Raw genomic sequence first — 25,743 nt, 5'->3', positions numbered from 1 at the left:
TATTCAGTCATTAAATAATAATCTATAGAGAAATTAACAGTTGAAATATTTTATGCGATATAAATATTTAATTTTTTTTTTAAGCATTGAAAATCCTCATAAATATAACATTTTAAGCACTTTCCCGTGGGCACTTACTGTTGAACTGATGTGATATAACACAGCTTACATGTATAAAAACACGTTTTTGTAGTACCAGGAAGGATTTTTTAAAATGCCTTAGCAACACAATCAGCAGCAATTTTCTGCAATTCAAAAGAGCGTGAACTCTGGACTCCTTGTTAACATCTGTAATCTGATTGGCTGTTGCTGCTGTCCGTCAAAAAGACCCGATCGAAACAAAAGAAGAGGTGGGTGGGGTTTACAGGAAAGAGGGGAAAGAGCACACAGAGCGGTTTCTATCAGTGCAGGAGCGGCTCACTTGAAGGCAGAAATCAATTCCGTCACACATTGGACTGTGTTTTATCCGTCTGTTTTCAAGAACACTTTTAATTTCATTTTTTAAGGTAAGCCTAAGCTGATGTGACTTGTTTAACTTCTCATTGAGTGTATTCATTTTTAAATACGTCTCCCGGTTGTCTGCTTTCTATCCAGCTAACCACAGCAGCCCAGACAGAAAAGTGCACGCGCTAGCTAAAATCAACCGGGATACTCTGTTTAATGTAAACTGGTTCTTTTAAGCTAGCGTTAGCATTTATTGGCGGTCGAGTGGTGTATGGTTTTCAATGAATTTAAGTGTATTTTTACCTAAATAATTTCCTTGTTGTACTTGGTTGGATTTGCGTACTATTTGGCAGGTTGAAATGAGGTGTTTAGACGGTTCGGCGGGGTGGAGTAGCTAACTAGTGCGGCTGGAAAACTTATCTCCGAAAAGACAGAACCATATAGACGGAGGTGCAGCCAGGATAACCGCGCCCTGGCCTGTGGCATTCTCTTCATAATCGAACAATAGCGTCTTCACACATACGTATATGTAATAGTTAACTCTAATTTTGGACATGCCACGTAATAAACAAACCCGAATTCATCCAGATGTGAAATGTAGCACAAACCGTGTTTTTTTGGGGTTTTTTTTTTTTTGGTGGGATAATATGGGAAAAAAATATTGGTTCCGGATTTAATGGTGCATTCCTCAGCTGCGTAGATTATTCGTCCACCGGCTCCGCTTCTGTGGTTACAACACGTGGAGAATTGTTTGCATGAAATCACTCAGAATCTGCGTGTTGTAATTATTTAGAATGAACTAAGAGACATTGCTGCGCCAAAACGATTTCTCATTTCAAATGACCTGTCTTTAGTGTTAGCTATTTTCTCACTTTATATGGATTACTACACATTTCCCCAGTCTTTAATGCATGCTATTTGATTATTAAAATATAGGGATTTTAGTCCTTTGCGTTATCAAGTAAGATGTTGCATAAATGACTCGTACAATGAACTGTTTCAGGCATGATTTGTAGCCTAACGACAATGATCTACTTGTCACTTCGTTGCCATATGTTTTAGGAGCTCCCTGTTTTTGTCTTACGGGTTTAAATTTAATTTCAAATTCAAATAGTTAAGCAAAATCGGATGATTTTGGAAATATCAAAACATTACGCTGGGACGTCATAAACGGGTTTCTTAATGGAGCGGAAGTGTCTGGATGAAGTCCTAAACAGTGCACTGAGAAAGCCCTCTGTCTGCTTCATTTGCTTTGGTTTGATTTCTAATGGCTGAGATGGGTCTGACAAGAGCGGCAGGGCTTGCATATTTGATCCCTGTGCTGACCTAGGTGACTCATGTAACTGGTTGTAATAGTTTCCCCTGCAATTAATCTTCCACATATATCATGTGTCAGTTTAGTGTAGTAGAACTGTGTTTGGATTTGTTAACTATTGCAGACACATCAAACTGTAGTTGTTTTTCTGCAGTTCAAGGTCTTCAGAAATGTGCAGCTTCCTTCCCATGACTTGGTGGACTGAGGAAGTGGGTCAGGAAGCAGAAGGAAGCTCAGCGTAAGATCTAAAGGAGAATTATAACAAAACCGCTGGGTGAAATTACAGTGGGCATTAAAGTCGTATTTCAATTCCCTTTTAAAAATAAAATACAATTTTTAATTAGATGTTTCATTTATTATATTTTAATAGTAATTTTGTAAGTTATCTTTACAAAACAAACTCTTGTAATGATAGTCATTTTTTAGGTTTTATTTATAACCTGGCTTTATTACATTCAGATTTATTACATTGAATCTGTAAATTTGATGTTGGATGTGGTGCTGGAAATATATTGCATGTTCTTTAAGAATAATTAGATGCAAGCATTGCTCCAGTTTATACAACAGCGAAACCTAAAGCTTTTCCTGTTTTGATTAATTTTGAAATACTTTAAAGACGATCCCTGTTAAGCCAGAACTTTAAGCCTGGGCAGCATTAAAAGTTAAGATTTACCCCTAAATCTCACAGTACAGTAAGTGAAATAGTTCACATGGGGGTTGAAATCAGTATGTCGGGACAGTTTAGTCGCTGTATTTACACTGCTTTTACATGCATGTCCATATTCCATTAGTTTATTATATATAAAACATTATCATGTAAACATGGTATGAAATCTCTGGTCATACATTAAGATATGTTACTAATATTTAGAAAAACTTCTATTATTGGTGCTTTTATTACAGTGACAGGAAAAAGTATTCAAGTTTATACTGTTTTTTTTAAACTTTTTCAGCAACTGCTGAGTTTGCTTGTCAAGACTTGTGAAGAGGAAAATTCTGTCTTGGCCGTACATTGTATTAAACTCTGAACAATTTTCCAAAACTGTACTTGGAAATCTGGACATGAATGACAAACTAAACTTTAAACACATCATGCTAAAAATGTCCAGGATGGTGCTCATTTTCCAGAGTGGATAAAAGTTGTTGCTGGAAACACAGCATCATCTGTGTCTGATGGTGTATTACAGCAGAATTAGCCCACAGATTCATATAAATGTGTTGCTGCGACACATTTAAACAAAAATATTTAGACTATTACCTTATTTAGTGAAGTCCTCTTTGAATTATTGTGTAAATGTAATCATAGTTATTCCCCCACATAGTATGACACGAATGTCATGTCTGAAAGTGAGGAGATTTTTTTTCCTAATTTGGAGGAAGTTGCAAAGACTAGACTGTGAACATTCAAGAAGCTGGAAACCTGTCTGATGTACCTTGTCCTATCTCGGTTGGGCTTTGATGCTTTCTGTCCAGAACACTCTAAAAGGCATATGGCATATGCAGGGACATTTGGTTGTTCTAGATTGGATTTTATTTTGAAACAGTCGTTTGCTAACCTATTTTCTTTTAATCTTGCAATGCTAAGAAGATATTAAATATTTTTTAGTTATAGGGTTTGAGGTAGAACAAGGAGAAAAAAAACACCTTATCGTATTCATTGTTACAAACAGTTATGGAATGTTGCTTGAATCTGATTACTAAAGTTCTGTGGCCTTGGTTACAGGAAGGAGATTGACATGGCATCTTTTTCAGGCTTTGTGACAAAAGACAAAGGCCAACCACAGGGTGACTTGACTTCAAGGGATGTGGAAAAGTCACTGACTATTTATAACTGACCGTTTTATAACTCAAAATACAAAAAGAACATTTTCGACAACCAAAAAAACAAAACATGTTACTCACGTCCTTTCAGATTTCATTGCCTGATAGTGACCAGGGCTGTGCCTACCTGGGTACTGTCACGATTGTAGGAAATCAGAAAAAAGGGACTATAAAAGAATGAACTATAAGTCAGTTACAAGGAGAGGTGTATTTTGTAAACTTTTTTTTTCATTGCAAATTTTAGGAGTTGGGGAAAATATGTGGTATTCATAATAGCAAGATTTATTCAGAAGTTTAAATGAAATATTTTCCATACTTTTTTTGTGTGTGTATCCCAGAATCTCCCTTGTCTTTATATGCAACCATTTCTTTACTCCTATATCTTTTATTATAGGGTTGGAGTCAGACTAATGTGTAACTAATTATATGAATGATCATCACTCATCAAAGAGAGAAAAATCACATTTGAAATGCAAATAGCTTATGGCAGAATGAGGTAGTTTTGTTTATTTGGAATGTCTGATCATAATTGAATGTTACAGGGATATGCAGGATTTAATGTCTTCTGACACTCTTCAAAAGCAAAGCCTTAAACTTTATGTCCTACTTTTAAATAAGCTTGCCTTCGAAGGCTAAACATCTTTTTGTGGACCTTGTTGACTTAGTAATGCAAAGTAATAAAATACCTTTATACTTTGTTTAAAATCTGTTCCCTTCAAGCGCTTTATCATGAAGTTACTGAGATGATTCTTCAATTAAGCAACAAAGTTCCTGTTGTTCTTTAGATCCTCCATGTATGTTCTAAAGTACTGTCTAAATGGACAAACGGGGACCCTAATAAAAAAGAAAAAAAAAATACTTTTTTTTGGTTCTTATTTATTTTCCCAGCAGTTCTCTTTTGTCAGAACAAAATCATTTCCTTCTGGTAAACTGGAACACATCATTTTGACAATAAGGCAATTATTGTGATAAGCCTCATTAAGAGTTAACAGAGTGGCAGGAAAAAGGTTCATTTACAGGTGTTTCAATCCTAACTTTGACCTTCATCTTCATATTGTAATATTTAACAAAAAAAATTACATTTGCTTGTCCAAAATTCATACTACCTTTTAAAATACAGATTTGAGGAATTGACATTTTTTTATTTTTTATTTTTTTTTACATTTATCTGGTCTAACACGATGATCAATTACGTAGTTTACCTGAATATGTTTTTCATTAGACCTTAAACCACTGCTTTGTATTAAGGCGTTCTGCGCCAAAGTAACAAGACAAGTTCTGCTAACAAGACACTTTTATATTTTTATAGATTTTTTTTATATTTGCTCTTGACTTCTTCATACATCTTGATCTTAGGGGAATTTTCATGCTCTTAGACTTTATCCTCACAGTGGACTGGTTGGTTGTAAAGGTGCATTCATACCAAACGCAATTTGCACAGCGGAGGCTGCCAGTTTCAATGTTAAGTCAACGGAACAGACACAACATGAGGTCATCTGAAGTCCCGTGGTATGATTTGATTGACTGGTGCAGCGCGAAGGTCTGCCAGCAGCTCAATTCGAGCGAAGAGGCATAAATTGGGCGGCGCAGCCAAAATGTAAAAATCCCAAGTTTGACTGGTCGCTGCGTCTCATCTACCAATCAGGAACTCAGCTTTGGGCACTTGACATTTTCATTGGCTTGATCAGCAGGTCGAATATTAATCCAAAGCGAGCGTTTTATCCTGAACTTTCATCTTTTTCCTTAACCTACTGGAGCTGATGTGTTGAAGAGCTCGTCCGGCTACTTTGGGGCGAAGGCGGGATACACTCTGGACAGATCGATGGCTTTCGCTCCCGCGCTTGATATGCTGGCAGACAGAGAGCCACTGTGGGGTGCAGAGGCTGCCGGCTTGGGGCTCATCGAGAAATTTAAAAAAAAGGTCTTCTAATTTTTTTTCCCCCTCGGGTTAATACTCGACAGTGATTCTTCAAGCTCAGTCACAGAAGCACTGCAGAAGCACCTGTCAAACAGACACAGCCCACTGGAGTGAGGTAGAAGCCCTTGGTACCGGAAAATCTTTAAATCATATAAACTCAAACCTGGAGACATGATTACCGTTGTTTTTGTAGAACTCTTCACAATAAATAAACTTTATTTCTCAACTTTCTAAGTGAGATATATCCACAGACACCATTCCTTATAGCGATCATCCTACATACATTTGCTGGTAGCTCCTCCCACGAGCTCAGGAACATATTTTTTGAAAGGCGACGAGCAGCGAATTCCTCATGTGACGAAAGAGGAACGAGAGGAACAAAATTCTCAATCATCTTTCTGCTCTTTTCATTTGCTGCTCAAACTTTTTAATTTGTCAGCAGAACAAGCCATTGGCAGTTGTGTGTGTTTTACCTATTTCATTGGTTGTCTTGTAATAAAATGTAGCAATAATGTTGTTATTGCTATTTTTGGAGTGTAAAATTGCTTAGTCAATATCATAACTGGACAGCTGGGTTGAGACAAAGTACCAAAGTCTGCTCAGTAGAGAGAAATGTCAAGTTCTCATCAATCACAAACCGAATTGTGCAAACAAAGTTTGTAATTGCTTTGAATTAAATTAGTACTGAGTTAGTACACAAGTAGGAGTGCTTCCTTCCACTCAGTGTAATGCCGAACTGCTGGTTAGATTACTCTGGTGTCATAGCTTGTCTTTTGCCTATTGCTGCCTTGTTTTACCCTCTTACTTCCTCTTTCTGAGTTAATCATTTTGTACATTATTTTATTCGAAATCTCAATACATATAAAAATAGTCTGCCAGAGAATTTCTTCCATCTATTTATTAGCTAGTTATGCTATGGTTAAATTGGCAAAGTAGTTTTTGTTACCTGTCTAAATTAAACCAGAGAAGATGGGAAAAAAAAACTTGTTTCATAAGTGGTTTTTCAGAATAGGTTCAGGGTGACTCTGGGGCATTGGCGTGTTTAGGGAATCTTATTGTGATGGCAGGAAATCTGTATTTAAAATGGAATAAAACACAAACACAGATGTCCTGTCACTAAGTCAACATTAACACAGCAAGTGTCCTAGCATCCATGGATGTGTCTTTTGAACTGTTCCTGATCTGTTTGAATAACTACAGGGGAATGTAAAAAACACATTACTTGCAGATTGTGAAATGTGCATGCAATGATTTTGGAGAGAACTACAACTTAGAAGATGGTAAAAGGTATTTTCTAAATTTCTAGTTTTATACAGATAGTAATTAAAAGGAATTCTATCTTTTAGGTTCACAAAATATACATATATATATATATTTTTTTATTAAATTACCTATCAACTGCAGGTTTTTGGGGGGCTTATGACCTACTTTAAGAAGTACAGAAAATACATTTTAAGGTGGAATGAAGTTGTGGGTGGAGATCTTGGCTTGAGATAAAGATAATTGTACTCGGAGCCGGTTCTGTGACTTAACGGTAGCTTGAAATGAAAAGCTCACTGAAGTACACGTATTCAGACCAAGGTCTCCCCACATTTGAAGTGCAAGTTGTTTTTTTTAAGTGACTTTAAATGCTCTCATGTCTGTAATAAACCACAGAAAGGTATTTTATATCTTCTCTAAGCAGTGGTCCCTTATTTTTTAAGCTTCGATACTATAAGATTGTTTTCAACAAGAGTTTCATCTTTTCCTCTACCCTCTCTGATGCTGAGTGAGGAAGTCTGCAATCAGACATCGGAAGTAAGGGTTTAAAATGTATTAAAGGTTTTTCCTCTTATACATTTGGATTTAATGCCAGCAATTGAAAACATTTTTTTACTGCAGATAATTATTGGAAAGTTTAGGATGCAGTCAGCACTCCACCCTAGAAAACAGAGAAGGAAAAATTAACATGTCATGCATGCGTTTTAGTTTTTTTTTTTTTTTTTTTAAACTAATTTATAATGGAGTACATCTCAAATTGATTAACATTTTTCACCTAATTATGAATCAGGGTGACTTTTTTTTTATTAAACAATTTAAACGTCTTAATTTGAATTTATTACAAAGAGTGCTTCTACTGTTTTCATTGAACTAAGTCTATTTTTTTCTATTTTTGCTGCCAAATTTGTTTTTTAAACGTTTAAACAAAATAAAAATATAATTTGCAATATTAATGTTTAATATCAAAATGGCTTAATTTTAAATTTCTTTCTAACTCTACCCTATGGAACAGGAGAATATTCTGAGTTACTTTAGTAAAGCATTTTTTATATTGTCTTTTTACTTCAGTTACTGTGCTCTTTGATGAATGTTTGTGCAGGAAATACTATGCACAATTTTAAAAAATAAAACTGCTGCTGACCTGGTTTCATTTTTACTTGTAGCTTTTCAAAAATTTGCTGATCTGAAAAAAAACCTGTATATCAAAATACATTTTACTGTATTGGGCCATATTTCAGGACTTAAATCTACAATGCTCTTGTTTGGCTGAAAAAAAATGTCCTTGTGAATCAACACGCAGCTGTTTAAAATGGAGTAATCTTTAAAAAGTAGTATCTTGAAGAGCCAGTTGATTAAAATGTGTTTTTGGTTTTTTTTAACACAGTCTTGTAGCATTTTTCTCATGGTGAAGGACATGCAATAAATAATTTAAGATTAAAATTGTATTTCTTTTTTCAAATCGGGATGATCAGGAGCAGATCAAAACCTGTGGTTTTGAAAAAGCTCATGTTTGTGACAGAAGCTGAAATGGGTGAGCCAAAGTCTCCCTTCTGTGTTTCAATTCTGATGCATCCACTTGCAGACAAATGGATCCATGTGTGCTTTTATTTTCCTTGTCTGAGCTACCATCTGGCCCAAAACTGTACGGCTCAAAGCTCCAGAATACGCTACTTGTTAGCTTGGGGTTGTGAAGGGCTGTAAGCTAGCAGCAGAGAGTGTAAACAAAGTAATGGTGAGATATCAACGTGTGGTTACTTCCGCGCCAACATAGTCCCAACCACAACCCAGAGGCTAATTTCTGGTGAGCTCCTGGCGCTCTGCAGAAAATGTCTTAAAAAACCCGCAGAGGCTTTTTGATTTTGGCTAAAAATTTCATAATCATAATTTCAAAAACCTCTTGGAACACTTTTACAATAGATAAAGATATAGATGGAATGGGACTTCACTGACGATGAAGTCTGTTAAGGCACTGTATTGCGCAGTTGTGGACTCTCCCAAAAGATTTAAGATTTGTAGATAAAATATGTTGTGAAATTCACTCAAAGTAATTTTCCAATTGTTTTCTTTGAAGCTCCAACTCTTCATCTACCTCTCTATTTGTAATTTTGAACCTGTTATTTTTTTTCCTTTATTATTGCAAAGAGTCATTCATAATTGTGTGTTTTAGGCAGATTTTACATCTTTTTTTTCGTCTCTTCCTGCAGATATGAAACGAGTTGTACGACAGAGCAAATTCCGTCACGTCTTTGGCCAGGCGGTGAAGAACGATCAGTGCTACGATGACATCCGTGTTTCAAGGGTCACGTGGGACAGCGCCTTCTGTGCAGTGAACCCCAAGTTTGTTGCCATTATTGTGGAGGCCAGTGGGGGTGGAGCTTTCCTTGTTCTTCCTCTTCACAAGGTAAGTTTTTGGTGTGCTGTGCAAGAGCTCAAGCATGGCCTGCACTTGCTCTTCTGGTGTTTTTCAACCCCATGTCTACATGCTACAACATGTTTCTGCCACATGTGAGTTTAGGAAATATGTGGAGTAATCTTAGGTGTGGGCAACTTCTGGTTTTGTGTCCTTGTATCTTTACTTTTGAGTTTGTTTTTTGGGGGAAAATTTAAAAGCAAAGAAAGATCAATTTTGTTGTGGAGTGAAATTATTGCAAATGAAGGAGTCATGGAGTCCCTTTATTTTCTGAGTCCGTTTTCTTTTTCTTTGAGAGGTGGTCAACTCTGGAAATTTATTGCTCATTCTTGGATCTAGTTTGTGTTTGAATTAAAAAACGGTGCTCCCTACAAGCAGGATTGCTGACTCTTCACATTGGTGTGCTCTGGGATTAATGATTACCAGCAGCAGACTATTCACACACCCTCATGTGTAAAAGAGAAACTACTCCAAAGCTCCGGAGTCAAAAGTCTCCTCACTTTTGACACCATATAAGGAGTCCTTCCTTAGATTTACTCAAGGGTTGGGCTAGACCACATTTCAAGAGTGTTTTGTTGTAAACAATTTAGCTGGATTAATCCTGCAGGCACTCCTTTTGCTGTTGTAAGGGCCTTTGAGTTAGTCTGGTCGGTGTCCCAGAATTTCTTTAGATACAGTATAGCTGGGAAATAGAAATTATTTGCTGCTTGCCCCTCTGGCAGTAGCCAAGTGTCAGTGCCTAACACTCAAAGCAACATAAACACTGCATTACTGTTGACAGAATTACCCTGTCTGTAATAAGTGTACACCACCATGCCGTCACATGAGACGACTCTGGATCTGGGGGTTGGATTCATAGACTGTCATCACACAGCTTTCACCTTTCAGCACCTCTTTGAATAAAGCCTGCCGTGGTGCTGATCTACAAGTCCAGCCACTTTGGCACGCCTCCTGCTCTCCTCACCATCTTTGTGCGAGCTGCCCTCTGCATACCATAGCCCAGTACAACGCTGTGTATCCACTGAACAAATGGGTCTTCCACTGCTGTGCAATTTAGTAATGAATGAGTTCTTTATGAGGGAAGAAAGCTTCAGGCAATTTTGCTTAACTTAGACAAAAAAAACACACTCCCAGTTTAACTAAATTAATTTTTCTGTCAAAACTTACGAAGTGTAAATGGTTTCTCTTAATAGACTTGTCCTTCAGCTAGGGTGTATCCTCCCTGCTAGATTTCATGTGGTACTGTTAATGGTTTGATGTCTGGCCTATACATCCCTAGATATATACAGGTTTTTCCTAATTAAGAAATTATTCCCACAAAGTACATTTTAACAGAAGATTTAAAAGATTGATTCACATGTGACTTGTATGAAAATGGAAATAAAACCAAAATGTCTGTGGTTTCTTTTAGACATAATCATTTATTAGAGATTGCACTCATTTGTTTCTCACTGCAAAGGTTCAAAAGCTGTCTCCAATAAGTTTAAAATGTATGTATTAATTATTCTTTAACCTACACTTAAGTTTGAAATGTTATAAAAAGAAAATATTTACTTGAAGCTAAATTGTTGTCTAATGCCTGTGTTTCTAAAGGCCTGAATGGTAATAGATTTGCTTTTTATGAGCGTGCTAAGCATGCAAATCACTATAGCATCAGCTGGCAAAGCAGATCTTAAAAGTGGGGCAGATTTGTCACTGCAAATGGTATGGCTAGACTGCACTGCAGTAAATCAGTTTGACACAACATTTGAGATTTGCTAGTGCTTCGGTTTATGAAAATAAATACTTAAAAAAATGTACAAATATGTTGAATTTTCAATAGAAAACATCACATTGTGAAATGTTTTGCACCATGACCAGTTTTGCTTTTTTTAAAGAAAATCTCAGAAGAGATGGTTAAAAAAAAAGTCATTACTTTATGTATTTTGTTACAAAAAGTATTTTCATTTCATAATATATAGTTATGTACATCTGGCTAACATATTTTCTTTTATTGCATCTTGGCAAATCTGTGGGCTGTCAGCTGCTCCAGGCCTTTGTTTGACACACAGTGCAATGTGGCTTTTGTCATACAAAAAAGGGGGGCTGGGGGGATATATAAAGCTCTGATTCTTGTTTTATTGTTCAAATGCTAATGGATACCTTTTGTTTTCTATTCTTAAATGTATTTTACTGTAAGAAAAAAAAGACCAGACCTTATTTTTACATAACCAAGACTTTGCATTGAATTAAAAAAAATTTAAATCTTGCAATTAGCATTAATGGCATCAAGCTAACAGGATTTTTTTGGGAGTTCTAGAGGAAAATAATAAAGATAAGCGTCTGTCTGTATTTAAAGTAACATGCCACATGTTAACTTTACCTATTGCGGGATTTCTTGAGTCCTTCCAAATCGATGGTACTCTGAACCGTTGCACTTTGGTAGCATATTAGGGGGAGTTGCAGTAGGAGCAGAACTGCTCCACAAATACTATGTATTGTGACCACTGGCAGTATGTCTGACGTATCATTTCTGCTGTTCTGACCAACTGCTCACATCTATCACAGTCCACCGCTAGTCCCAACATTCAACACTAAGATGAGGCTAGTAATGTACCAAACGGTTATCTCTTCAAAGATGTTTACCACAACAGAAAAAAAAATAGTTTTGTTTTTCACTTCTGTAGATCAGTCGTCATAGATCTGAACTGTTGTTGTTATGTTACATGTTACCCAAGATTGCTTAGACTTGATCTTAAGCTGTTTCCACATATGAAGAACATCTCAAAGAAACCCTAGGAATAACTGTATGTGCATATGTGGGAAACCACTTACAGTACGTGTCTTTTTGTGGTTCACTATTGAGTAAAAAAATGACTCAATTTTTCCTGAATATTTTGGACATTTTTTTATCATAAGCTATGCCCAAATATCAGAAACTTGTTTTTTTTTAAGTTAATAAGGGTGGTTTGGTTCACTTAGCTAGTGGCAATCTGCCCTCACTTAATGCAAACATATCTATGTTTCCATTTGTGCTGTCCAAAAGCAAATGTATAGAAAACATATTTGGTCCACAAAGGGTCATCAACCCTTCTCTTATTAAGACAGATTTCTCCTTGTCTTCATCATTATCTTGATGCTGGCAAAAATTGTTATGTAGCAGATTAAATGTAGCAGCTATTGGTATTTGACAAATTCCTTCAAGACTCCCTGGTTTTCAACACTCAGGGAAACATTAGTAACTTGTTTAAAAAAACATGTTTTTCTTTTGCAAAAGAAAATGGGTTTAAGAAAACATGGGATTGTTGAAACCACATGAGTCTATTGTTGTCATAAACCATTTTTTTTTCAAAGTAATTAGAATATTTAATGTGGTGCTTTGCTTTAAAAATTCAGTAACTGAATGCTCCATTCATTCTAAATGCTTCATTTACGTACGCTAGTCCATGTGTGCAAGACAGGGATGCACTATTTCTGTTGCATGCCATGCACAGCGGTTTTTTTGCTAAATAAACAATAATCTTTTCCTGTAAAAATACTGGTTTTGCATAATAATCAGGGGCTTCCCCAATATTTTGGTTGGTTTGTGTTTAAATACCTTAGTAGTGCTCAGATGCCTCTGCCTTTGCTGCTTTTGCCACTGAGTCCTGCTGACTGCAGATTTTACCATATATGGTCATTCACTGCTCCCTGCCTGACAGCCTTCCAAGACTATTTCCTCCCTGGCCTTCCATTGGCTGCCTCGTGCAGTTTCAGTACACATTTGAATTCAGGGATAGGCCAGAAAATGTGGAGCAGCCAAGATGTGAGAACTGGGTTGTCAGATGTTTCAGTCAAAAAGTCACAGCCTATATCAAAATATCATGCTTAAGTATTTTATTTTAGTAGCTGGTGACTCATAGAGAAATGACTGAAATGTATCAAAGCTTGATGTCTCAGACTGTTTTATTGTTTTAAAGTGTTTTATTTTTATTTATGCTATTAGATAAACTATAAATTATGGTCCCATTTTATGTGGTTTAATTGGATGCTTAATTTTTGTTTCAATCAAATTGTGTCATGTATGTTACTTTTTTTTTAATTATTGTGCATTTCATGTCACACAATTAATGGCACGTAACTTTTATTAATACTGTATCTAACGGGCTGTCTTCTAGATATATTAAACTGTTCAACTTAGCTTAAGTTTAAAGATAAATAGTTGTTTTATTGTGCCCTCAAAAATGTTTTCCTTTGCCCAGGAGGAGATAGTCATCATTTATCTTCCATTTGTTGTCAAGATTTCTAGCTTTAGTCAGAGAAGCTAATTGGAACACTTTTAAAACAAAAGCCATTTGCCAAGTTTTTTCACATTGAAGTTAGTGAAATACTGGTGTCTTAATGCCACCGATACCTCAGCTGTTTGTGTCAACCATACAAATGCAGAGGCTTGTTTAAACTGGAAATTTCCATGGAGCTTTGAGCAGCCCCGGACAGTAAGCATGGAAGATCCTGCAGTGGTGTGCATGTGTGAATCACATGTTGCAACTTCAAGTAAAAGGAAGTGAACTGGCCTCTTGTGTGAATGAAAAGAATGTCCTCTTGCCTTGAGGGATTGTGTTCAGATGATCTTCCAATGCTTTTGCAGCAATGTTTCCTATATATGCCACCTTGTCATTCACTCGCTGTTATACGTGTTGCTATGCAACTGGTTGTTTTTAAGACCTTAAGCATTCCTCTAAAAAGGAATGTGTATTATGAAATTTAACTGTGTGACTGCTAAATGTGTGGCTTCTTTCTTTGGTATGGGTGGTCCTTTGCGTTAATATTAAAAGTACGTCAGGTTCTTTGGGGGTTGACTAATCTGTTTATATTTTTCAATTCTTTTGTTGGATTCTTATTTTTTGGAAAATGGATATGTGACATTTGTCAGTCATGTTTTTTGAGTATTTTTATTTTTAAAAAGGATTGTATGAGTTTATTAGTCCTTTCTCTGACTGGAGCTTGACAGGTTGACATGGAGATGCTGGAAAAATAGAAATCCAACCTATGTAATTTCAGTTTATGAGACGCAGTATCAAAAACGTATAGTAATCCATCTATTTTCATACATTAAGTGCCCTGGAGGAAGTGTAAAGAAGCAGTCATGAAATGTGGTATGACTACATTGGTCAGATGGGTTAATGGGAAGTTTTTCAAGTGAACTTTGTAGTTATTCATGTGTACCTCTTTTAATCTGCAACAATCTGCCTTTTCTAAGAGTGGCAGACGACAGATAAGACACTTTATTTAATTCAACATTGTTTAGTATACAAAAAAACATTTGCAGTTCATTATGTTGAAGCACAGCACACATTAACATCTTGATAGATTTTTGTGTAGCTTATGCATAAAATTGGTTTGAGGTCAGCAAGCACAACCAAACCGTACATTTGGCAAACTGAATTTGATATCCAATGCCAATTGGGGGGGCGAGTGCCTTATGATCTGAAAAAATACTTTAACGTGAGCATTCCAGTTAGTCATTTGTAAGACCTGCATGATGTTTCTAGTGAAATGTCAGGTTGAATCAAATAATCTCATGTGATGCTGCTGTTATGCACTGATGGGGATTTAGTTTAAATTGGGGTCAGTGATCAGTGATATTGTTGGATCTAAATGGGCACACTCCTAGTTCTGAATGATAAGCTAATAAGCAATGAGCAGGTTTAAGATCACCCTGTAATTTAGTGTGCCTGAATGGTAATGGACATCTTTAAGTAAGGTGCGATGGTGCATCGCTTAGTACTCTTGACTCAGTGAGAAGGCCCTAGTTTGAAACCCAGCTGGTCCTTACTATTTGGAGTTGGCATTTGTTTATACATACATTGGTTTTTACAGGCACTGTAGCTTCACAGTCCAAAAATGCTGCTGAGTTTAATTGGTAACTCCAAATTCTCCCTTAGGTGTGAGTGTGAGTGCCTGTGTGGTTTTCTTACAGTCTGGTGAACTGTCCACTCCGCCTTTGCCCATGAGTAGCAGGGTTGGCTCCAGCAACCCTGTGACCCTGACCTAGATTAAGTGGATGTACAAATAAACGGGGTGGGTTGGGTGGTTTTAGGTGACCGATATCTAGCGGAGCTGCCTTTCTTATTTTTAAGTTTACATTTTATAACCATTTAAATAGAAAACGTATTAAAATGTATCAATTCAGTATAAGAAGATACGACTTCTATCTTGAAGAATTTGTTCATGAAGAAAACTTTTTTTTTTATTTTTTTTTTAAATATAGTTTTCATTTACAGAGAAATATTTTTAGAATCGTTAGCGCTCTTGCCTCACAGCAAGAAGGCCCCGGTTCGAATCCCGGCTGGGGGATTTGGGACCTTTCTGTGTGGAGTTTGCATGTTTTCCCCGGGGACTCCGGCTTCCTCCCACCGTCCAAAAACATGCTTCATAGGTTAATTGGTGACTCTAAATTGCCCCTAGGTGTGAATGTGAGAGTGAATGTGTGTGTGCTTGAGGCCATGCGACAGACTTGCGACCTGTCCAGGGTGAACCCCGCCTTCGCCCGTCAGCAGCCGGGTTAGGCTCCGGCACCCCTGCGACCCCAAAAGGAAAGAAGCGGACAGGAAGATGAATAAATATTTTTAGAATCTTTTTTTTCTACTTCTTGGATCATTTAGTGGTGATCACCTGACATTAAAACTGCATTTGGTTTGTTTAGAAAAGGAAATGATTAAACCTACCTCTACTTGTTAACCTGAATCAAAGACAAACAGTATTGTTATTTTGCAAATGCATAATGACTTGATGGCATTTGTTGTATAAACTTACTTTGTAAAACTTTTATTTTATACTTAATAACTAAAACTTTTTAAAAGCTTAACTACTGCTCTGCTAAGTAAAGCTAAAACCTGGCTTTTTTGATGACTTTGTACAATGTTTTGTTTAAAGTTAGAAAATAAATTTCACATGAGAGAATGGGGATTTTTTTAAACCGGCTTAGTTGAGTCATGGCAACTGATATTTTTGTCATTGCTGCTCGTGTGCATTTCTGTTTTTGTAACATTTGCTCTATGACTAAGCCAGCTGCCCCGTTTAAGGTAGAGTGCTACTGCTAGGTCTGCCTGCTTGTTAAATCGGGGACGAAAAAATGCTGTACAAGAGGATCTGATGAGTTGAGTCATTTTATTAAAATTTTCAATAAATTAGAGCTCAGCTGAAATAGTGTCTGTGTTCAAATCGAATGTTAGTTTTTTTAATTGCGTCTGAGGTTTAAAAAATTAACTGTAAATCTGTCAATCTTAATGGAAAATATTAGTACATAGGAGTCCTCTTTATCTACATGTTATATGACATGCAGAATAAATGTGTAAACCTGGTTTATTAGTGACTCCTTATTTTTCTACATGTAACGTTCTGCCCCACATTTCTTCCTTGAGTTTGGGAACTTTGACACTTTAATGAGGATGTTTTTTTGTTTGTTTGTTTTTTTTATTACTGATATTCCAACCACTGTGTAAACGCGTCATTCCTTGTTTCAGAACTGGTTAGACAATATGTATAAACAAATTGATATTTGCTTACTTCGACGATGTGCTATATGTCATAGTAAAGTAACTATGATCCACAAGAATGTCTTTTGTGTAGGATCACTGCAAATGTTTTAAGTTTTTTTTGTTTTTTTTTTATATCAGATTGTTTACACAGTTTCTGTCGTTACACCTGGTCATCAGCTCCATTTCCTTCCTGCTTTTCATCCTGTTCCCTCTGCCTGCCCGAAAACAAGAACAGGAATATGTTCATTTCAACAGTAAATTGTGAAATGAACATATTGTGAATGGTAAAAGTCATTAAAAATGACATGTCAGATGTGCAACGCTAGTTTTATTCTCTTTCAATGTGAGCTATATAATAATGGCTCTTGCTGTATACTTCAGTGCATGGACATCTTGAATTTACATTATTGCATTTGAGATCAGAAAACCCTCAGTGGTTTATGTATTTCTAAGTGATTGGTACTCACTGGTAGAAGATGGGAAGAATAGTTTAATCTTTTTAGCATTACCCTTAATATTTTCAGAGTAACGTAATGAGGGTGGAGCTTTAAAACAATATTTCTACTCGTCTGTTTCATTTATGCAACATGTTTCAACGGAATGCATGTAGTTCCAAAGCAGTAAAGTAAAATTTAGTTCACCTGGCATCATGATTACATGACTCAACACGCTCAAAGTACAAACATAGATAAAACGGTTGATGTGGAGCAGAGAGATATGTTCTTAAATTCTTTGACTTTGACCCTTTGACCTTTTAAACCAAGTCTGAACTTTGAAACTGTCGCTTGATTTGCACTGTCCTGATTTCAATGGCTACCAAATTTAGACGATGAATGCTTAAAAAAATACCAGCATTCTGTGCCGCTGGAGAAATGAGGACAAATCGATTTGTTTTTATTTGAGGAATGGAAAGTTTTCAACCTTATAGCATATCCATGTCTTATTAGAAAATCAAGTAAATTGGTAAAAATTTGTATTAAACATAAATTGTGGTAGGCTATAGCCTGTAAAGTGACATTGAAGTGCTCGAGGTAACAATCTGAGGGAAGTTTTATGATCCTTCTGAAAAGTAATATAACCTTCCTTTTCTTTTGCTGCATAAATCAATTTTTTTTAACCTAGCTTTTTAAAATACTCTTAATTGGATTGTTGTATTAATAAATTGAACTCCATGCAACTGTTTTACATTGTAATGACTAAAAAAAAGTATTTTCTTAATGGATAATAATAGAAGTTATAAAACTGGCTTTCCAAACCTTCCATCCATCCATCTTCAGAGCCTGCTGAATCCTTTTTTGGGAATCGCTGATGCCAACCCAGCTACCTTCCAAACCTCATGTTAAAAAATTATCCAGCACTTAAGATGTTGCAATTTCCTTGATGTTGCCTCATTCAACAAATTGTCTGGTTTCATGTTTTCATGTGGGAAGGATCAGTTTAAGTTCATCACGTGAGCTTCTCTTTCAGTGAGAGGGATTTAGGATTATGTTACAATTGTCCTGTTGCAAAACATGAACTAAATAAAGACTAATCTTGTTTTGCTGTCTGTCTTTCTCTCTGCAGACAGGACGCATTGACAAATCCTACCCAACAGTATGTGGGCACACAGGCCCAGTGTTGGACATTGACTGGTGTCCCCATAATGACCAGGTGATTGCCAGCGGCTCGGAGGACTGCTCTGTGATGGTAAGGTTTCTTATACCCATTACACTTGATCTCTTGCTTCTTCTAAAAAGGAAATTGACTGTATACATTCTTGGGCTAATAAGTGACAAGAGACTGCACGCTGTCAGACGCCAAGCTGCTGCAAGTCTAACGTACTGGATTAGATAAGGCTGAAAAATGTTTAGATGTCAGAACTTGGGAATGGTTTTGCTGTTCGAGCTGAGGTCACTGATTTTTTTTTTTTGGAGAATGTTGCTGTGCTCTCCTCCAAATGACCTTATTTGGGTCAAGAAAGTCGCATTTCGCTTTGCACCACTGCATTACCTTTTTGTCTGTCTTCAGTTCAAACGCACTTTTTTTTATTTGCACAATTATGTTGCATGAAGAGAGGAAAAGTAATGTAAGTTCTAACGTTTGTATCATTAGATTTTTTAATATTACATTAGAATAACTGGTGCAGAAATTACATGAATATAGTAGAATACCACAAGTGGGCATGCATGGAGTTTAGTAGATATGATTGTACATCAACCCAACAGACCAATACTTTAGCCAAAACACTTATTCTCTGAGAAAGATCATTAGAAACGCTCTGATCTGTACTTTTGGGGAAACAAAACCACTAAAAGAAAGCACAGAAGAGCAACAAAACTGGATTAGAACTATTCACCTGCATCTGGAAGACAATGGGCACTCCTTTGAAGACAATAAACTTCACATTCTGGACAAAGAAGATACATGGTTTTAAGAAGGAATTAACAAAGCAATCTGCATCAAAATGGAGAAAGCCTCCCTCAACAGAGGTGGGGTCTGACACACTTCCTGTCTCACATGTACAATCCTGTTTTGACATCTTTGCCCAAGGGTACTAGGGTTCCATTCACACCCGTCACACAGGAACATTAAACTGCTAATGAGTGCCCCCACCTCTGAGTCACACCAAGACCTCCATCAAGTCAAAGGAAATTGGCTGACTGTTCTAATGATAACTGAATTGTTGACATTTGCCTCTGCTTATGACTTTCATTTGATGAAATATTAAGATGATATTCTGAATTTCCCACCAGCAGTTGGTAAAGAAGCTGCTCAGGTGTGTTCTAAATGTGTCCTAGATCAGGATTTTTAAACTTCTTGAACAGAATCCAGCCAGAATATGACCTGGATGATGGAGAATCATGACAGATGTCACCTAATAACATATAAATTATTCATATATTAAATTAAATAATCTATTAAAATGTTTTTTTTAGGAAATGTGTTCCTTGTTTGTTTTATAACCTTGTTGCAAAGTTAATCCTAAATAAGTCACTGCTGCCCCCTTCAGGTTCTTTTTGGTAACTGCCTTGATTGTATTTTGCTGAGGTGTTTGATTTTTTTTTTCCTTAAAGAAGTGAAAATGTTTGTTATATATTTTTCATTTTTCATTTTTCATTTGTTTAATGAAGAAAATGTTTTTGTTCTCTGAAGGTCTGGCAGATTCCTGAGAATGGCCTCGTCACTCCCCTGTCTGAGCCGGTGGTCGCTCTGGAGGGACACTCGAAGCGTGTCGGCGTCATCACATGGCATCCGACAGCACACAATGTCTTGCTTAGTGCAGGTAGAAACCCCGTTTCTAAACCTGAAGTTAAAAATTACTCATATTTCTGTTGAGTTGTCATTTTGGGTGCTGTCTCACAGACAAATCATTTCAGTGAGGTTGTGTTTATCAGTATGCTCACTTCTATTTCCGTCCTCTTTCAGGTTGTGACAACGTAATAATCATCTGGAACGTGGGCACAGGTGAAGCCATGATCACCCTGGAGGACATGCATCCTGATGTCATTTACAACGTTTGCTGGAACCGCAGCGGCAGCCTCATCTGCACTGCCTGCAAAGATAAGGGCATTCGTGTCATCGACCCCCGCAAGGAGACGATTATTGCTGTGAGGAAAATAAATTCCTATTAGAAAAAGCATTAAAAATGTTATTTATATTTTCTTACTTTTACAAATGTTGGAATATTTAGTATTTATACCAAAGCAAACAAAATCGATTTAAGGGTGTATTCTGACTGGACTCATTTGATTCGCTTAATGTGAACCAGGATTAGTTTCCCCCTGATAATGCAGAACAAGTTTTCCATCTGAATACCTTCAATCGGACCCTGGTCCAGGACCAAGTATCGCTCTTGGACCCATCTTTCGAGGTGGTCTTGGTTTTGTTTTCAATTGGAATGAGCTCCGGCTCGAGTTTCCTCGGTCTGAATTGGTTCCATGCTCGGAGCAGAACAACTGGACCATAACGGCTACTGTAGCCAGACATTACTAAATGTAAATATAGTAAGGAGGAAGCTGCAGACAAACCTGGAGCAATGATGAGACACAGCAACTCATAGAAATTGATTTGGTCAGAGATAGAAATGTTGAAAAGCAGTCTGAATCCAGACCAAACATAAGGTTCAGGACTCGATCCGGACCGACTGCCTTTTCCAGTCTGAGTACACCCTAAAGTTTCTGGAAGATTAGCTTAAAGGCCTCGTGCGGTCAAAATCGTGATTTTTCTTAAACTGCAGTAAAACATTAGTATTTATGTCACAAACGAACCCCCGTATAATTATTTTGTCACCCGCGGCCCTGTGCACTCTCTTCAAGCGTTCAAAGATAGCGCGGTCGCTCAGATTTTGGGCAGCAAACCGATAAGTAGGCCATAGGTCGTGTGACGTCAGTACAGGAACATCCAGCTAGATCTGCTAGTGTTGCGATGACTTTCTGGGCATGGAATTACTTAACATAATAGAATCTGGACTGCCATGGATTTGGGGATTCGAACGGGATAATGGTGAATAGGTGTGTGGTATTTGGGTGCAGTAATGTGCCGAAGAAGGGGGTCTCCCTTCATGAATTTCCCGTTTCAATAAAGGAGAGGGGGGCATAGAAGCGGTTCGTGTGTCGGACGAGGAAAGGGTGGAATGGACCAAAAAATAACTCAACAATATGCAGTTGCCATTTTACTGCCGAAAGCTTTGAAGAACGATTTGGTTTGAAAAACAGACACAATGCCTAGATCTATATTATTTATTTATTTTTTTGCAAAAGATTTTATCCCAGGGGATTTTACCTACATATATTCAACGAGGGGAAAAAAAGAAATTCCTGACTGCAGTAATCTGACTAAAATTGCATTTTGTTCTATCCAGTTTGCACTGTATGACGCTCGTGGGTACACTGTAAATGTCTTCAACATTTGCGAACATGTTTTGCTATGTTTTATTGAAATATCTGGTTGTACAAACAATCGTATTTCAAAACAAGCTTCATCAACACACATATGCTTAATTCAAGATTTAATTACAACAAAATAAAACACTTTAGGCCAAAGGTCTCTCTAAAGCAACCCAAAATACAAACCATGACAAATCCTGCAGCCTCTTTCGCCTTCCGCTTGCTCCCCGTCATCGCTGTATGAGCTTTCACCATCGTCATCCGAAGCCCCTGTATCCTCAGATGAGGAAACCTCCGGTTCAGACTGGTAGGGCTGTACACCCTCCGAACCCTGTGTCGTTAAATTTCCGTGTTTGATGAAGGGTCATCACCTTCATCCAAAGAAATATCCGCTAAATCGCGGTCTACGTCGCTTCTTAAACCGTCCGCCATTGTTGTTTACACTCTGGGATCCCTGAAGTGACGTCACGCGCAGCCCCCACCCATCACCACCTATCGCCCAAATTTAAAGCTGTGCACGACCATAAAATGATCAATAAAATCGCGCTGGATCATTTCAAATGAATATTTTTATCAGATTTGTTTTCCAAGTTCCATTAACTTTCTAAATTAAAACATTTTTTATAGCCACTGCAAGAGGCCTTTAAGGCAGAGTATTTTCCCAAATGCACTAATGTTCCTATGTTTAGATTTAGCATTTAGCTAACATGCAGTAAATCAGGTTTCTATAATAAATTTCTATGATAAATTAACACACTTATTTTACTTCTGAAACACAATTTACAGGAGAAGGAGAAGGCGCATGAGGGAGCTCGACCCATGAGAGCCATTTTCCTCGCTGACGGTAACATCCTCACCACTGGTTTCAGTCGTATGAGTGAGAGACAGGTGGCCCTCTGGAACATGGTAAGTTATGGTCAAGTTCTGCTGGTTTGGGGCAACCTTAAACACAGTTGTACCTTTTTTTTCTGGTAGTACCTTTTTTTTCTGGTAGTTTATGTTGCACATGCCAGTGCCTGTCTGTACTGGAACAAGTTACAGTTTATTCTACAAACTTACTATAATAACCAACACTAAAGTAATATTAATTACTTTATTATTGCACAGAGAAAAATGTATTAATAGACTTTGTTAGAAGTTTATGCCTCCAGTCTGAAATAATCTTGCTTCTTGGGAGATCTAATGATACATTTTTTGTTCTTTTTTTTTTTTTTTTCCAGCAAAACATGGAGGAGCCGATGACTGTTAGTGAGATGGACACCAGTAATGGAGTCCTCCTGCCCTTCTACGACCCCGACACAAATGTCGTTTACCTGTGTGGAAAGGTTTGTTTGGTTTTAGCTTCCTAAAAGTCAAATCAAGTAAGTTCTCAGGCTAACATTTTGAAAAGAAAAACCTAGAATAATAGATTACTATTATCTTGCAGGGTGACAGCAGCATTCGCTACTTTGAAATCACAGATGAGGCTCCTTATGTTCACTTCCTGAACACCTTTGCATCAAAGGAGCCCCAGAGGGGCATGGGGTTCATGAGCAAGAGAGGCCTTGATGTCAATAAATGCGAAATTGCAAGGTGTGTTAAAACTGACCATGAATTTCAATGTCTCATTTGGGTTCAATTTTCTGTACATTTCAGAATTTTTTTGCAGCCTTACCACTTGGGGGCAGAATTGAGCTGTTTCTCATTCTTTTGTCATCAGGTTCTACAAGCTGCATGAAAGGAAGTGTGAGCCTATAGTGATGACTGTGCCTCGTAAGGTGAGTGTCTGTCTGTTGATTCATTGTTATTTCTTAGCTCTCTCTTGTGGTTGTGGGTTAAGAGAATTTAAATCTTTTCTCGTTCCTCCGACATTCCTGCCAGTCGGAAATGTTTCAGGACGACCTGTATCCAGACACAGCCGGCCCAGACCCCGCACTGGAGGCTGAGGAGTGGTTTGAGGGGAAGAACGGAGACCCCATCCTCATCTCCCTTAAGAACGGCTATGTTCCAGTCAAGAACCGGGAAATCAAGGTGGTCAAAAAGAACATTTTGGACTCCAAGGTCACTAAGAAGTCAGAAAACTCAAGTCCTGCCAACAAGTCTGCCTCCTCAACACCTTCAATTGTAAGTACTGATTTTTCTGCTGGAATGTTGAACATACCCAACTTCCTTTTTTACAGTGAGATCTAAAGTCATTGCTAACATTATGCAGTTAGTTATGGAAAAACCTTGAACAGATTTAGACTTTTTTTCAAACCCCTTGTTTCTCAAACCCAAATATGATGCTTTCATTTGAGTCGCTAAAAAGAAAAGGCCTCTTGCAGTTTGACTTCCAGTGCCAGACTTCACAGAATTGTATTCAAGTCAGATGGCTTGGAACAACATGAAATTATAATTATTTTGTGATTATTGTTTAAAAAATTCATTTTTAAATACAATAAAATCTGAAATGTAACATTTTTTATGTAACATTGTAAATCATTTTGGCCTAAAGTTTATTATAAGTGCAATCAAAAATATTAAAACAACCATTTTTAAATCATACTAATATAAATTAGTGCTGGCAATAGATTTTTTTTTTAATAATTAGATTAACCTCACTTTTGAGCAAAAACAGGCCAGAAAGAACATCTTTCCTGCATTTTTATTGTCTGAGGTTTTTAATTTAAGTGTTGACTTTGATTTCCCAGAAGTGTAATTTGTGTGTACAAATACACAACAGTAAGATAAGCAGAACACTAAAGACTTTTATGTCTGCTGTTTTACTCCAAGAAAACAAAGACAACATTGTGTTCTGAATGAACCTGTACAATGGACCGGGTGAATACGCGATTCTGATTGGCTGCTAGGTGTGGATCCGCACCTAAATAAGAAGTTTAACAACCAAATAAAGAACAAAAAATCTGAATCTTTTACTTTTGCAAGTGACCATGGTATATGTGGGATCATGCCTGGCAAAGTCTGCGTTATCAGACAATAATGCACGCCATGGAAGCCCGAACTGCCCGATGAGATGTGGAATTAATTTGCTTTTTTTTAATATTTTTTTTTTATTAATCGCATGCTTTAATGCATTAACGGTGACATCCCTAATATAAATAGAAAATGAAGATATTATCGTGAGTCATCACTTCAGGCTGACACTTCCCGTCATGCAGCTTGTAGAAGCTGAAAAAGACGAGGAGAAGAAACAGTTCAATTCTGCCCCCATGTGGTAAAACCACAGAGAAAGAGAGTGGCTCCACTCTCTACACAGATCATCAAATAAATCCATGTAGTTTTAGGGATCTGTTGCTGAGGCTGCTGCACAAATTCCTCTGAGTTAACTTTAAATGTTCAACTAAACTTAAATGGAAATAGAATTTTCCTCTCAAAACTGAGTTCTAACTTTGTTTTTGACAGTGGAATATTTTCCTTGATGGACTAAAAAAATAAACCAAACTTTGTCATCAAAACAGCAAACTAATGCTTACATTCTTTGCCACCTGGGTGTAAAGATAATACACCTTTACACGCTGCACCATGTCACCATAAAAAGCACACAGATAATAGATTTCTTCTTCAATTCTTAAAGGAAAATCCGTTTACAAATGATGGATAAATGCCTGTAAACATAAGGTGGTTTGCAGAGGTCTTTCATCTTACTCTGGGACCCAGAAACCAAGATCTACTGCTGTCCTTGGCAGCTGCTGGACCTCGCCCTTAACTCAGCCTCCCGCCTAGAACCCGACTCCCATGATTCTCTGCAATTTAGCTCTGTAATAACAACTCATTTGACTACTACTGCTAGTGAAATTGTTAGCCTGCAGAAACCCTGGTACTTTTATAGTAAAACTTACTGGTTGCTCTTTTTTGCTTTTTGTAATTGTATACTTCTGACCTATATTTGGCTGTAAATCATGTCTGATTGTATTTTTTTTTTTCATATTTAACGGTTGATGTTTGCATTGAAAATATTATGTGTCTTTCACAGAAATCTGAAGCGAAAATGGATGAGATATTGAAAGAAATCAAGTCCCTCAAAGACCTCATCAGCAGTCAGGAGAAGCGAATCATCAAACTTGAGGAGCAAATGTCCCAAATGGCCATTTAAGGAACCTTTGCCCCGACACACAACAATTCAGGATCTTCTATAGGCTGGGGAGCACAGGGACAGTCTTGATGACGGTGTTGGGTCTGAGTCCTGCCAAACATTGATCCCTAGCAACATTCCAGATTTTTTTTTTTTTTTT

The 25,743-nt window shown here is 37.2% G+C and overlaps 1 protein-coding gene across 1 annotated transcript; it reads left to right on the top strand.

The window, feature by feature from the left end:
• The first annotated feature begins 344 nt into the window (after nt 1-344).
• coro1ca (coronin, actin binding protein, 1Ca) lies at nt 345-25,654 on the top strand. The gene is made up of 11 exons (XM_024274830.2): nt 345-506; nt 8,963-9,159; nt 18,231-18,353; nt 19,800-19,929; nt 20,073-20,254; nt 22,319-22,438; nt 22,753-22,857; nt 22,959-23,104; nt 23,232-23,289; nt 23,393-23,635; nt 25,485-25,654. Exons 2-11 carry the CDS (start codon nt 8,965-8,967, stop codon nt 25,602-25,604), a joined length of 1,422 nt encoding a protein of 473 aa, XP_024130598.1. The 5' UTR covers nt 345-506; nt 8,963-8,964; the 3' UTR covers nt 25,605-25,654.
• Nucleotides 25,655-25,743: the final 89 nt, after the last annotated feature.

This window comes from Oryzias melastigma, linkage group LG9 (genome assembly GCF_002922805.2).
Source record: "Oryzias melastigma strain HK-1 linkage group LG9, ASM292280v2, whole genome shotgun sequence".
Taxonomy (NCBI): domain Eukaryota; kingdom Metazoa; phylum Chordata; class Actinopteri; order Beloniformes; family Adrianichthyidae; genus Oryzias; species Oryzias melastigma.
This window is presented reverse-complemented; position numbering and strand designations above follow the sequence as displayed.